Here is a 12,212-nt window from a genome sequence, read left to right on the forward strand (position 1 = left end):
TCAGGCTGGTCAGCTGCATTCGTTTGAAATCCCCACCACCCCTTCCTCCTAACCCAGCGTTCCCCTGTCCCAACCCTGACCCAGAGAGCAGAATGTGAGCTGGAGCCTGGAACACAAAGCCATGTAAGGTCTGTGGAAATCACTGCTGCCCTGCCTTAGGCCCGCCTCCCAACCCCAGCCCGCTCCACCCCCCTCCCCAGCCTTCCCATGCTCTTCCCATCCTCAGTCTCCATTGCGTCGCAATACTGAGAACCTCAGCCAGAGTCTAGGAGCCCCCAGTACAGGGAGCAAAAGAGACCCTCTTCTGCTGGACTGAGAATACAAGTCTCCACTTTGGTTCAATCCTCTGTCTCTACGTTCATGGGACAATGAACCAGAAGACCACCCTGGTGCTCCTTGCTCTGGCTGTCATCACCATCTTTGCCCTGGTGTGTGTCTTGCTAGCTGGCAGGGGAGGAGATGGTGGTGAACACAGCCTGCCTCCCCTCTGCCCCTCCGTATCACCAAGTGCCCAGCCGTGGACACACCCTGGCCAGAGCCAGCTGTTTGCAGACCTGAGCCGAGAAGAGCTGACAGCTGTGATGAGCTTTCTGACCCAGAAGCTGGGGCCAGGCCTGGTGGATGCAGCTCAGGCCCAACCCTCAGACAACTGCGTCTTCTCGGTGGAGCTGGAGCTGCCCCCCAAGGCTGCAGCCCTGGCCCACCTGGACAGGGGGAGCCCCCCGCCTGCCCGGGAGGCACTGGCCATCGTCTTCTTTGGCGGACAACCCCAGCCCAATGTGACTGAGCTGCTGGTGGGGCCGCTGCCGCACCCCTCCTACCTGCGGGACGTGACTGTGGAGCGTCACGGGAGCCCCCTGCCCTATCACCGACGCCCCGTGCTCATGCGAGAGTACCTGGACATAGACCAGATGATCTTCAACACAGAGCTGCCCCAGGCTGCTGGTCTCCTCCACCACTGCTGCTTCTACAAGCACCAAGGAGGGAACCTGGTGACCATGACCACAGCCCCCCGTGGCTTGCAATCAGGGGACAGGGCCACCTGGTTTGGCCTCTACTACAACATCTCAGGGGCTGGGTTCTTCCTGCACCCCATAGGTTTGGAGCTTCTGGTAGACCACAAGGCTCTGGACCCTGCTCGCTGGACCATCCAGAAGGTGTTCTTTCAAGGCCGCTACTATGAGAGTCTGGCCCACCTGGAGGAGCAGTTTGAGGCCGGCCTGGTGAATGTGGTGGTGATCCCAGACAATGGCACAGGTGGGTCCTGGTCCCTGAAGTCCAAGGCGCCTCCGGGTCCGGCTCCCCCTCTGCAGTTCCATCCCCAGGGCCCCCGCTTCAGTGTCCAGGGGAGTCGAGTGGCCTCCTCACTGTGGACTTTCTCCTTTGGCCTCGGAGCTTTCAGTGGTCCAAGGATCTTTGACATCCGATTCCAGGGAGAACGGCTGGCTTACGAGATCAGCCTCCAAGAGGCCTTGGCTGTCTATGGTGGAAATTCCCCGGCGGCAATGCTGACCCACTATATGGACGGCAGCTTTGGTATGGGCAAGTACGCCACACCCCTGACCCGTGGGGTGGACTGCCCCTATCTGGCCACCTACGTGGACTGGTACTTCCTTTTGGAGTCCCAAGCCCCCAAGACACTACCTGATGCCTTCTGTGTGTTTGAGCAGAACCAGGGCCTGCCCCTGAGGCGACACCACTCAGCTTTTCACTCCCACTATTTTGGGGGCCTTGCGGAGACAGTGCTGGTCTTCAGGTCTGTGTCGACCTTGCTCAACTACGACTATGTGTGGGATATGGTCTTCCACCCCAATGGGGCCATTGAAGTCAAATTCCATGCCACAGGCTACATCAGCTCAGCGTTCCTCTTTGGAGCTGCCCGAAGATATGGAAACCAGGTTGGGAAGCACACGCTGGGCACCGTCCACACCCACAGTGCCCACTACAAGGTGGATCTGGACGTGGGAGGTAAGACATCCTGGCGGAGGCCAGGATCCCAGATAGGGGGCTGAAGGGCTGTCTTTGTTTGCTTTGTGTTTGTTGGAGGTTTTCCAGGAAAGGAAGATCTGAGCATGAGTATATGTTTTGGAGTTTCATGCTTCCTCTTTTGCTGGATGGGAGAGAGTTGACTGCTGAATTTTACTGAGCTCTTAGCTCATTGGCTGGGTACAGAGCTGCCACCCACCCTCCACATGACCTCATCAGAAAATCTTGGGAAACAGCTAAGCTCAGAGAAGAGGCAGGATCCAGGCTAAGGGTCCCCTTTGCCCTCTTCCCTCTCTGGCACTTATATGGGCCCCACTTCAGTGAGGCAGCCATTTGCTTTTCAGCTTATCTGTGTCTGGCCTGCAGTGTAGGTTTTGGGGAGGATCTGTTTGCATTCTGCGGAGTCCCTGGCACCTGCAGGCCAATCGTGGAACGCCCCCGGGGGATACATTTCCCTGGGAGGTGGACCTTTCTCCTCCCTGAATTTCCATCTCTGGGCACAATACACTTAAGTGTGAGGGGTAGAGTGGATACTGTGGAATATTCCAGATAGTTCCTGGAGTTGGTGGTCACAGAGAGCCAAGGGTTACATGATGCCTCGGAGTCTTGATCATTTCACTGTCATTCCCCACACTGAGTTCATCACCAGATTTTTTTCTGCCTCTGAAATATCTCCAACCCCTCGCTTGGCCCCGCTACCGGCCCCCTGTGGGCGTCAGCCCTCTCTCTGCTGCTTCGACTCTTCTTCCTCTCAGATCCATGGTTCACCCTGTGCTCAGAGGGACCTACCAGCCCATGCCAGCCTGCTCCCTTACACACTTCCCACTTTCCCCGTCACCCTTAGGATCCTGTCCACAGAAGGACCTACAAGGCCCTTCCCTTCAGAGGACAGCTACTGCCTGCCTTTCACCTTCTTCCCCGTGCTGCTTAAGACACACACCCGCCCTGTCCCTGGACACGCGCACCACATGTGACAGTCACGCTTCTTTGCTTTTGCTCCTGTTTTGCCCCTGTCTAGAATGCCCTGCCATGTCACCTCTGCTGGTGACATCCCCTAAGGCCAGGCTGAAAAGTGGCCCAGGAAGCCCTCTATTCTTGCCTGTACCTGTGTTCCTCTAACCTTCAATCTGGAATGGGCTCCTCTCACACTACAGTCCCTTCAGGGCTTGGCCTCTCTGGGGCTTCTGTGAGAGCAGGAGGGTAAGGATGTTGTTTCATTCATCAGTGTGTCCCCAGTGCTGAGCACAGGCCTCTCCACTAATGAGTGTGAAAGGATGAAGGAATGAAATCCTTGAAGAAATATTTCACAGGTCAACAGGTTTGGCTGAAAGATTGGGACATCTTGGGGAGAGGGGAGGGAAGAGGGGGCACACTCAGTCTGGCTTTCTCTTTGGCGCCCACTCTGAAGCCAGGTGGGGACAGAGTCCGGGGGCGGCGGGGGGCAGCTGCATGGCCAGCCCTCCCTCCCCGCTTCCCCCCACCATCTCCACTTCACCCCTGCAGGACTGGAGAACTGGGTCTGGGCTGAGGACATGGCTTTTGTCCCTACGGCGGTACCCTGGAGCCCCAAGCACCAGACACAGAGGCTGCAGGTGACCCGGAAGCTGCTGGAGACGGAGGAGCAGGCCGCCTTCCCCCTGGGAGGCCCCTCCCCTCGCTACCTGTACCTGGCCAGCAATCACAGCAACAAGTGGGGGCACCCGAGGGGCTACCGCATCCAGACAGTCAGCTTTGCTGGGGAGCCTCTGCCCCAGAACAGCTCCATGGAGAGAGCCTTGAGCTGGGCAAGGTGGGTGACGGGGTGCGGTATGCGTATGGGGTTGGGGAGGGGATGAGAGTGAGAAGGGAGTGTTGGGAGGGGCAACTGGGAACTCAGTTCAGACTGTACACGAGGTGAGTGAGGTAAGAGCTCAAAAAGGATTTCCTGGTTATCCAAAGGCCCACAGTGGATACATGGTCCCCTTGGAAGGCTAAAGGCCAGGTGGGAAAAGTATTTTCTGTTTGGGAGGGGGCATATTGTGAAATGGCAAGGGATGAACAGGAAGACATGGAATGATTTCGGGCCACCCACCAGGGTGGCGTCAGAGTGACTGTGTGAACGAGATGGGAATGCTGAGGTCCATGGGCTCGGCTCCCTTCCATGATGATCAGGCAGCAGGATGGGCTTAGTGACCATGGAGGCCTGACCAGAGCATCTCTAGGTACCAGCTGGCTGTGACCCAGCGGAAGGAGGCGGAGCCCCGCAGCAGCAGCATCTTCAATCAGAATGACCCCTGGGCCCCTACCGTGGACTTTGCTGACTTCATCAACAATGAGACCATAGTTGGAGAGGTCAGCCGGCTGTGGGAGGCTGAGGGAGGGGTTCGGGGACACAGAGATGAGCCCCATCTCCTCTTGGGGAGGTCCCTGAAAACCATCTCCTCAAGGACGGAGCTGACTCCTGCCTTCTGTGCTTTTGTGGATCTGATCATTACCTGCTGAGGGAATCTTCCCAAGCTGGGAGTTCATTTGCACACAGTGGCTGAGGCTCCAGCCTATCCTCAAGACTGTACAGCTCTCTAAGTCTCAGCGTCGTGGACTGAGTCCTTTAAGGGCCCCAGGACTCAGGAGGGCTGGAAGTGACCAGGGAAGACCACATCTCTTATATCTAAAGCTTCTCTGTTGCTGGCTTGACCATTAAAGGATTAATTTCCAAGTTAATTTCTGCCTCCCAAACCCTGATCGTCCCTCCTCATCCTCCTTCTCTCAGAGTTTGGGAGCTCTCGTTGAGTCAGGGGAAAGGAGCTGAAGTTGCCCGTGGGTGTCATCATTCCTCTGGGGGTGTGTAGGCTGATGGTGATGTCATGGGGAATGTCAGATGATGGAGGGTACGGGCTGGGATGGGGGGCAGGTGTTGCTCCGAATATGAAATCGACCATTTATGCGTTGATTTCTGGACTAGTAGGAAAAATGTTTGAAGACTTAAAATCCTCCTGAGCAAAGGTGGGCTGCCAAAGTGAATCCTGGGGGAGGCGGACATGCCCTTAGCAAAGCCAGACCTCATGATCCTCTTTCTTCGCCCCCTTAGGACTTGGTGGCCTGGGTGACAACCGGTTTCCTGCACATCCCCCATGCAGAGGACATTCCCAACACAGTGACTGTGGGGAACAGCGTGGGCTTCTTCCTCCAACCCTACAACTTCTTTGACCAGGACCCCTCCTTCGATTCTGCTGACTCCGTCTACTTCCGGGAGGACCAGGATGCTGGGGCCTGTGAGGTCAACCGCCTGGCTTGCCTCCCCCAGGCTGCGGCCTGTGCCCCCCACCTCCCTGCCTTCTCCCACGCGGGCTTCTCCCACAACTAGGTGGATGGGGAATGTGGTTGGGACCCCAGTGCCAGGGAGTGTGGGGAGGGGAGGGGATGGGCACTGGGCAGGGCAGCCTATGTCTTCTCCCTCATCACATCTTGGGGGTCTTCTTTCTCCCATCGTCCTCCCTTCCCTCCCCCTTCCTTCTGGAAGCATCCTGAGTCTGTGACGCCTGACACAGGGGGCTCTCAGCTCTGTTGACCCCAGACCTGCTAAGTTCCTCTTGCAGAGAGGAAAGGAATGGCCAGCCAGGAGCTTGGAGTCATGGTTAAACTTTCCAGAAGACTCCTGTTTTGGGTGTTTTTTGTTTTGTTTCCTTTTATTTTTGCTTTCTGGGTTTCCCAAATCTTCTTAGCCATCCCAGGTTTCTCTTGAGACTCCTGAGTCCTCACTTGGGAGGTGAGGATGGGGGGCTCTGCTATGGGGATAAGCCCCAGGAGGCCGTGGGGCAGGGTTCCTGCCAGGCCCGTGAATCTAGGAATCAAGCTGGAAGGGGCTCTTTGGCCCATGTTTCCTTCTCTCTCTCTCCCCTCTTGCCTAGCCTCCTCCAGTTCCCACCTGTTCTTATATCCTGGGATTTCCCTCCCAGCCCTGAGGGGATGTTACCCAGCCCTCATTTCTCACCTCTGGTCTCCTCTCCTGGTTCTAGGCCTGTGGAAGTCTCAAAATGCAAGGGACATCTAGTTTGAGAGGACAGTCCCCGTCTGTGTCCCTGTGTCTGGGAGCTGCCCCTACCCCCAGTCCTGGGGCAGGATGTGTTTCCCCACAGTTCTTTCTGCCCATTTGTATAGGCCTGCCTTGCATTCTCTGGCAGAGGGTGGTCATGGAGACAGCAGCAGCTCAAGTTAGCACTTTAGATGGCTTTGCGGTGCAGTGGTAATGAGGAGTGGTCATTTTGTACCAAGTCTGTGCGTGACCAGTGCCCTCTGTCCTCTGCAGTAGCCAATATGGGAGGCTGGGTGGACACCAAGGATGAGAAGCAGGAAGACCAGGGACTCCAGTCATAGGGCCAGGGGTCCAATCACGTGTGAGCATGCAAATGAGCCAAGGCCTCTGGGGGTGGAGCCTCCCCGGCAGATTGTCCGTGTGGAGGGGTGGGTGGGAGCAGTCTGGATTGGGGGTCCCTCTACAAAGAGCCAGAGATGGGGCGCAGCAGAACTGTCGTCCCTCAAAGACTGATTAAATAAATTCTGATGCAGCCTTACAAAGCAATACTACACAGCTGTAAAACTAATTATATCTCTTTATAGGGAATAATCTTCCAATGAACAAGGAGAGGCACAGAAGTGTGTATAGGGCACTTCCATTTGTGTTTTACAGGGGAGGATCATATAAATACATATTCTCATATCTTATAGATGCATATTCGGAAGACACGGGTAACACTGGTTGCCTCTGTGGAGGGGAACCAGGAAGCTGGGACAGAGGAGGGAGGAGACTTAGTACTATACACCCTTTTGTACGTCTGAATTTTGAACCATGAGACTGTATTACCTATTCATTTATTATTATTCAAATAATAAATGGGTCCAAACAACACCTGACTTCTTTTTTTAAACTGACTTGTCTTTTAGGAAGGGGTTGGGGTAGGGGGGAAGGGTAGAGTGAGTTAAGAGATAGCCCCAGGGACTCAATTTTCTCAAGTATTTGAGACCCAGAGAAATGGGTGTGGCCTCTGGTAACTGCTTTGCCTCCTCTTGCCTGTACATCTCCAAGAAAATGTTAAACCTCAGTCAATGTCTCTTTTGCTGTCTCTCACTCCCTCTCCCTGTCTCTCTCTCTCTCTCTTAGAAGTGGGGGCGATGAGAAGCACAGGGGAGGGGTGACTTCTGCCTGCTGGAAGCCCAGGCCAGGCTAGGAGGTGAAATGCAGGAAACAGATTTCAGACGCTGCTCAGCTTCTGACCAGAGGGAGATCATATCCAGGGAGCACAGCCAGCACAGAAGCTTCTGCTACCTTCTGTCCTGCCCCAAGCCCAGGTTCACTTCTGGGTCAGTAGAACAGCGGATGGAGACGAGTTAGTGAGCTGGAGAGAAACTAGGTTCCAAAGAACAGAGAGAAAGACTCCAGTCAGGAGGGAGAGCCAGTGATGGCTGGATGAATTTATAACACAGGCTGGGGTGGAAGCCAGGGTGACAGAGGACAGAGAGAGATTGAGGACAAGGAGAGACTGAAGACTGAGACCGAGGGCAAAAAGGCATGTTGTGGCCACCGTGGCTCTGATACTGAGTTTATGCTTCTGTTTTCTCTGACCTGAGTAACTTCACTTCTCCGTGACATGCTTATGATTTTGTCTCCACCTCCTGCTGGCTCCTGTTCATGGTCAGTTGCACAACAGTCAGTGTTGGAGGGAAAAGGAATAAAGGAAGGCTGGTGTCCACCCCTCATCCCATCCTGTTATTATAACATGACACTCATGGCCTTGAAACCCATCTCCAGACCAAGAGTGTGAGTGTTTGCAAGCGGTGAGTGTGCGTGTGTGTGTGACTGCTCGCTCACGAGCTTTGATCTGAAGAAGGGACGGTGGTGTGTCTCTCAGTCACGTCATAGAGATGACAGCCCTCCGTGGAGATGACATGGAGATGACAGCTCTGGCCCAGGCATCCGTGGACACGTGGGTCGTAAGCTCATCAGCCCGGCTGGGGTCAGGAGGGCTGCAAGGTGGACCTCCAGCCCCTACCCCACCCGCTCTCTTCCTAAACCCCTGAGGCTGGCTGGATCGTTCGCCTCAGACTTCTGGTCCAGCCGTAGGAGGGAAGAGTAACCCAGGATGTCAGGTTCTGAAATAACTGGTGTCCCCAAGGCCAAGATCTTTAGGACTTGAGCCCATTGCCCTATAAGAGGGGCTGGACAAGGGGACGCCTGAGGCTTAGGTCAGGGGCATAACTGGACTTCCAGGAATGTAGACATGGGAAGTCCCTGTGAGGAGCACAAGATATGCTCGCCTGCCTCTGCTCTCCTGTAGCCCCCTGAGAAGGGCTCCCTCTGAGGGTGCAGGAGAAGGATTCCTACATGCATTCAACAAAGATTTCCCCAGTGCCTCCTACATGCCAGGTACCTTGAAAGGCACTAGGATACGTTATGGAATAAGATGCACAATGTCTACCCTCAGGGAAGAGAGGGGCCAGTAAAGGGTCCATTACATCAGGGAATTTGCCAGGGGAGGTAGGAGGAGGACATAGCAGGGGCTCCTAACCCGGACTTAGGGATTGAGGAGGCTTCCTGAGGGACCTGACGTCTAAGCTGATCCTGGCAGAGGAGTAGAAGTTGGCCGAGGGAGAAGGAAGAGAGCGAGATAAGGTTCCAGGAAGAGGGAACAGCATATTCAGAAGCCAGGAGGTGACAAACTGGCCCCATCCAAGGACCCAAGTTCATTGGCATGTGTGTGGGCTGTGAGCAGAGCCCGGAGGGCCAAGCAGGGGGCAGAGGAGGCAGGTCCTTGCAACCACAGTTACCGTAAGGAAAATGGGGAGCCATGGAAGGATTCTAAGCAAGGGAGTGACAGGGTCAGTGTTGCCTTTGAGGACATTGCCTCTGGCCCAGATACAAAGAATAGAGTTGACAGAAGGCTTAGGCTCAGGGAGGTGGGTCGGGGGAAGAAATGATGGTGGCCTGAATTCAGGGTGAGGCTGGGGGAGGACTCCTGTGAGAATGTGGCCCAAGGAGGCCCTGTTTGCAGAGTGCCCTGATCAGAGCCCCATCCTGGATGCCCCCTCCCACCTCCCAACTTGTGCTGAGATCACAGGGAAAGTAAGAAAGGATGCCTGGTCACTGACTCTGGTCCGCAGCCCCTGACCTCCTGAACGGAAGACCATTGCTTTTTTTTTTTTTTTTGGCATGCGAGATTTAGTTCCCCTGCAGCAGAAGCGTGGAATCTTAAGCCCTGGACTGCCAGGGAAGTCCCCTGTATGTCCTTCTTCTGAGGAAAGTCTCCCACCATCCCAAGTCACCCAGTGCAACCTTTGTGTCCTTGTGTCACCTAAGAGGCTGTGCCCTTTCTCACTCATCCACCCAATCAGACACCGAGTCCTGTCAACTCCACCCACCACATCGCTCAGACCCCTCCCTTCTTCTCTGTCCTCGAGGTCACCGGCCTCATCCTGGCCCTTTGTTTCCTGTCCAGTGTCCTCCCCACGTCTGTCCCACACCCAAGCCCCACTCCACACTGGAGCCAGAGCCATGTCCCCAGAATGCAGATCAGAGTGTACTGACCTGGGTGTCCGGGATGGTCCCGCTGGCCACACAGGGCCTCTGGGGCAGCAGCTCGACTCAGGCACCACGTCCTGGGGCCCAGTCCTCAGCCTGCGGGCTGGGAGGTGGGCTCTGGCTCCCAGGGATAAACGCATCTTCAGCACATTCACAGAGGCTGGGGACAAGTTGGTCCAAATGAAAATAAGACCTAGTGGGGGAAGCAGGACGTGTGGTCCTGTCTTCTGAGTAATTCTCCAAAAGGGACAACTTTTCAACACGTTTTTAGGGTGTTTGACATGATGATTGTGAAGCCGAGGATGAAACGATATCAGAGGAAGCGATGTGACAGCGAGACACTTAGGGAAGGTGGGCAGAGGGGACACCTTCTTCTGAACCAGTTCCCCCACCAGGCAAGGCAAAGGCTCTCCCTCCCACTCCCTGATCATTACCCACCTCCCATAGGAGAGCCTGGGGATACCCGCCAGAGTGGACATTCTTGACCTGTGCTTGGTAGCACTGGTCGGGACATAAAACATTAACCGTCCTCTTAAAGGTGTGTTCTTAGCTGGGAGGTAAGACCAGCACTTATGAAAGGGCCCAGAATGAAGTTCCCAGGCTGGAAATACCTGCCTTGTGGCCAGGGCTGGGTTTGACCTTAGATTCTTCTCCCCCTTATTATAAAGTCCACATGGCCCATTTCAAATCGAGACAGGCTGGGACCTGGGACCCTTTACGGGAGTGCTTGCAGTTGCGTCTGGACAAATGTTTCCTGGAGCCACAGATCACAAAGACACTACAAGGGACTAAAAATAACTGCCTGCATGGGCAATCGGGGCAACTGTGAACCATAAGATACAAGAAAGCCACAAACCAACTGCCACTTCTGAGGTGCCGGGAGCAAAAGCAGGGTACTGGGCATGACCCCTGCACACAGCACCACCAAGGGGGTGGGCAAACACCTCAGCCTCCCCTCGGGCCCGACCCACCGATCTGCCCCCAGCCTCACCCTCACCCTCACCCTCACCCCACGTAAGGAATCAGCCCAACCTCCACAGAGAGCAAGCAAGGGAACTTGTGTTTGTTTGTTTTTAATTAATTTATTTAGTTATTTCGTTTTGGCTGCGTTGGGTCTTCGTTGCTGTACGCGGGCTTTCTCTAGTTGCGGCGAGCGGGGACTGCTCTTCGTTGCAGTGCGTGGGCTTCTCATTGCGGTGGCTTCTCTTGTTGTGGAGCACGGGCTCTAGGCACGTGGGCTTCAGTTGTTGTGGCACATGGGCTCAGTAGTTGTGGCTCACGGGCTTAGCTGCTCTGCGGCATGTGGGATCTTCCCGGATCAGGGCTCGAACCCGTGTCCCCTGCACTGGTAGGCGGATTCTCAACCACTGCGCCACCAGGGAAGTCCTGGGAACTTGTGTTTTGTTCTTACTCCTTCCTGCTGCAGCATGAGTCCCAGTAAAGCCTTGCCTGAATTCCTCCTCTGGCTTCTTATCAATTCTATTGATTAAAGAGTCCAAGGACACGGGTCAATAATAAAGTGACCCCTTATGTGGAATTCCCATATCAAAATAGAGCTGGTTGCATAACCAGATGATATTTGGAGAATCTGACCTTTCTGGTGTTGATTTCCCTGGTTTTACATGTTCTGAGATTTCTCACTGTCTTTCCACAATTACTACTTTGCTTAGACACACACCTCACAAGGCTTCCTGACCTGACCTCTTCTGCCCGCGCCCCTCCCATCCCCACCTCACACCCCCTAAGCTGGCCTTGGCCGTTCCCTGCCCAGGCCCAGGCTGTTTCAAGTTCCTGTACCTTTGCAGCTTCTGTTCCCTTCGGCTGGAATGCCCCGTCCAGTCTCCTGCAGGCGCACGCACTCTGTCTACAAGGTCGGTCTAACATGGCTTCCTGGGGAAGAGCTCTTGGACATGTCCAGGTTGCAAAGGATTCTCCTCCAGGCTCACAAGAGATGCATGTCCTCTCTCTGGATCCCTCAGTCTCTCCTAGTTCCCCTCAGGACCTGGCTGCACAGAGGATGGCAGTCCCCCACACTTCACCTGCCCAAGAATGGAGGCCACTTTGCTCTCTGCCTCTGCAGTATTTTGGAGGCGGGTTTCCTGGAAATGAGGGTTGTGGGCAGCTAGATTATGTTCACAGCCAGTTTCCAGGCACCCTGACCTCTGCCGTGCTCCATCAGTCCTGCTCAAGTGGGGAGGGATCTCTGTTACACTGAAACTCCCCACCCCCTCCAACGCCCCCTTCATGCTCCCCTCCAGTGATTTAGGGTGCTCAGGGCCTCCAAGGTGTTGACCTGGGTCAGCCCTTGAGCCCCCCAGCTCCTCCCAGGTGCTTTATGTTCTCAGCATGACTCTCCAGTCTCCTATGGGTGCCAGTAGGATTCTGGTTGATGGGGGAGCCATAGACTGTGATGAGGGCTTCGTCAGCTAGAGGACAGAAGGAGGGAATCTGGTTGGAGGGGTGTGCACAGGTGAGTTTTGCTTGCGGCCTTGTAGCCAGGAGAAAGGCCGTATCTGGAGAGTGGAGGAGGAGCCCAAGGACAGTCCCTTTCTGCCCCTGTCACTTCTTCCACTTGCCTCTCTCCAGGTGTATCTCCCAAACCGATCCCTCCCCCACTTCGTTCCACAACCTTGAACCTGTGTGTTTGTTTTGGAACAGGAGGACAGAGGCTTAC

General features: G+C 55.1%; 1 protein-coding gene across 3 annotated transcripts; it reads left to right on the top strand.

Annotated features, from left to right (window-relative positions):
* Nucleotides 1-204: 204 nt before the first annotated feature.
* Nucleotides 205-6,869, top strand: AOC3 (amine oxidase copper containing 3). 3 transcript variants are annotated; one of them, XM_067716149.1, is made up of 5 exons: nucleotides 205-1,536; nucleotides 1,846-1,968; nucleotides 3,490-3,775; nucleotides 4,188-4,317; nucleotides 5,054-6,869. In XM_067716149.1, exons 1-5 carry the CDS (start codon nucleotides 369-371, stop codon nucleotides 5,327-5,329), a joined length of 1,983 nt encoding a protein of 660 aa, XP_067572250.1. In that variant the 5' UTR covers nucleotides 205-368; the 3' UTR covers nucleotides 5,330-6,869. The 3 variants fall into 3 exon arrangements, with proteins under 3 accessions (XP_067572250.1, XP_067572251.1, XP_067572249.1); XM_067716150.1 differs by having other exon boundaries at nucleotides 206-1,257; XM_067716148.1 differs by having other exon boundaries at nucleotides 206-1,968.
* The last annotated feature ends 5,343 nt before the right edge of the window (nucleotides 6,870-12,212 follow it).

Source organism: Pseudorca crassidens, chromosome 19 (assembly GCF_039906515.1).
Source record: "Pseudorca crassidens isolate mPseCra1 chromosome 19, mPseCra1.hap1, whole genome shotgun sequence".
In the NCBI taxonomy this organism is placed as follows: Eukaryota; Metazoa; Chordata; class Mammalia; order Artiodactyla; family Delphinidae; genus Pseudorca; species Pseudorca crassidens.

Excerpts from the sequence above, each read along its gene's own strand:
- AOC3 (XM_067716148.1), top strand. The coding sequence starts at position 369 with ATGAACCAGAAGACCACCCTGGTGCTCCTTGCTCTGGCTGTCATCACC. Across the intron at positions 1,969-3,489 it reads GGTGGATCTGGACGTGGGAG|GACTGGAGAACTGGGTCTGG; the intron begins GTAAGACATCCT and ends TCACCCCTGCAG. Across the intron at positions 4,318-5,053 it reads ATGAGACCATAGTTGGAGAG|GACTTGGTGGCCTGGGTGAC; the intron begins GTCAGCCGGCTG and ends TCGCCCCCTTAG.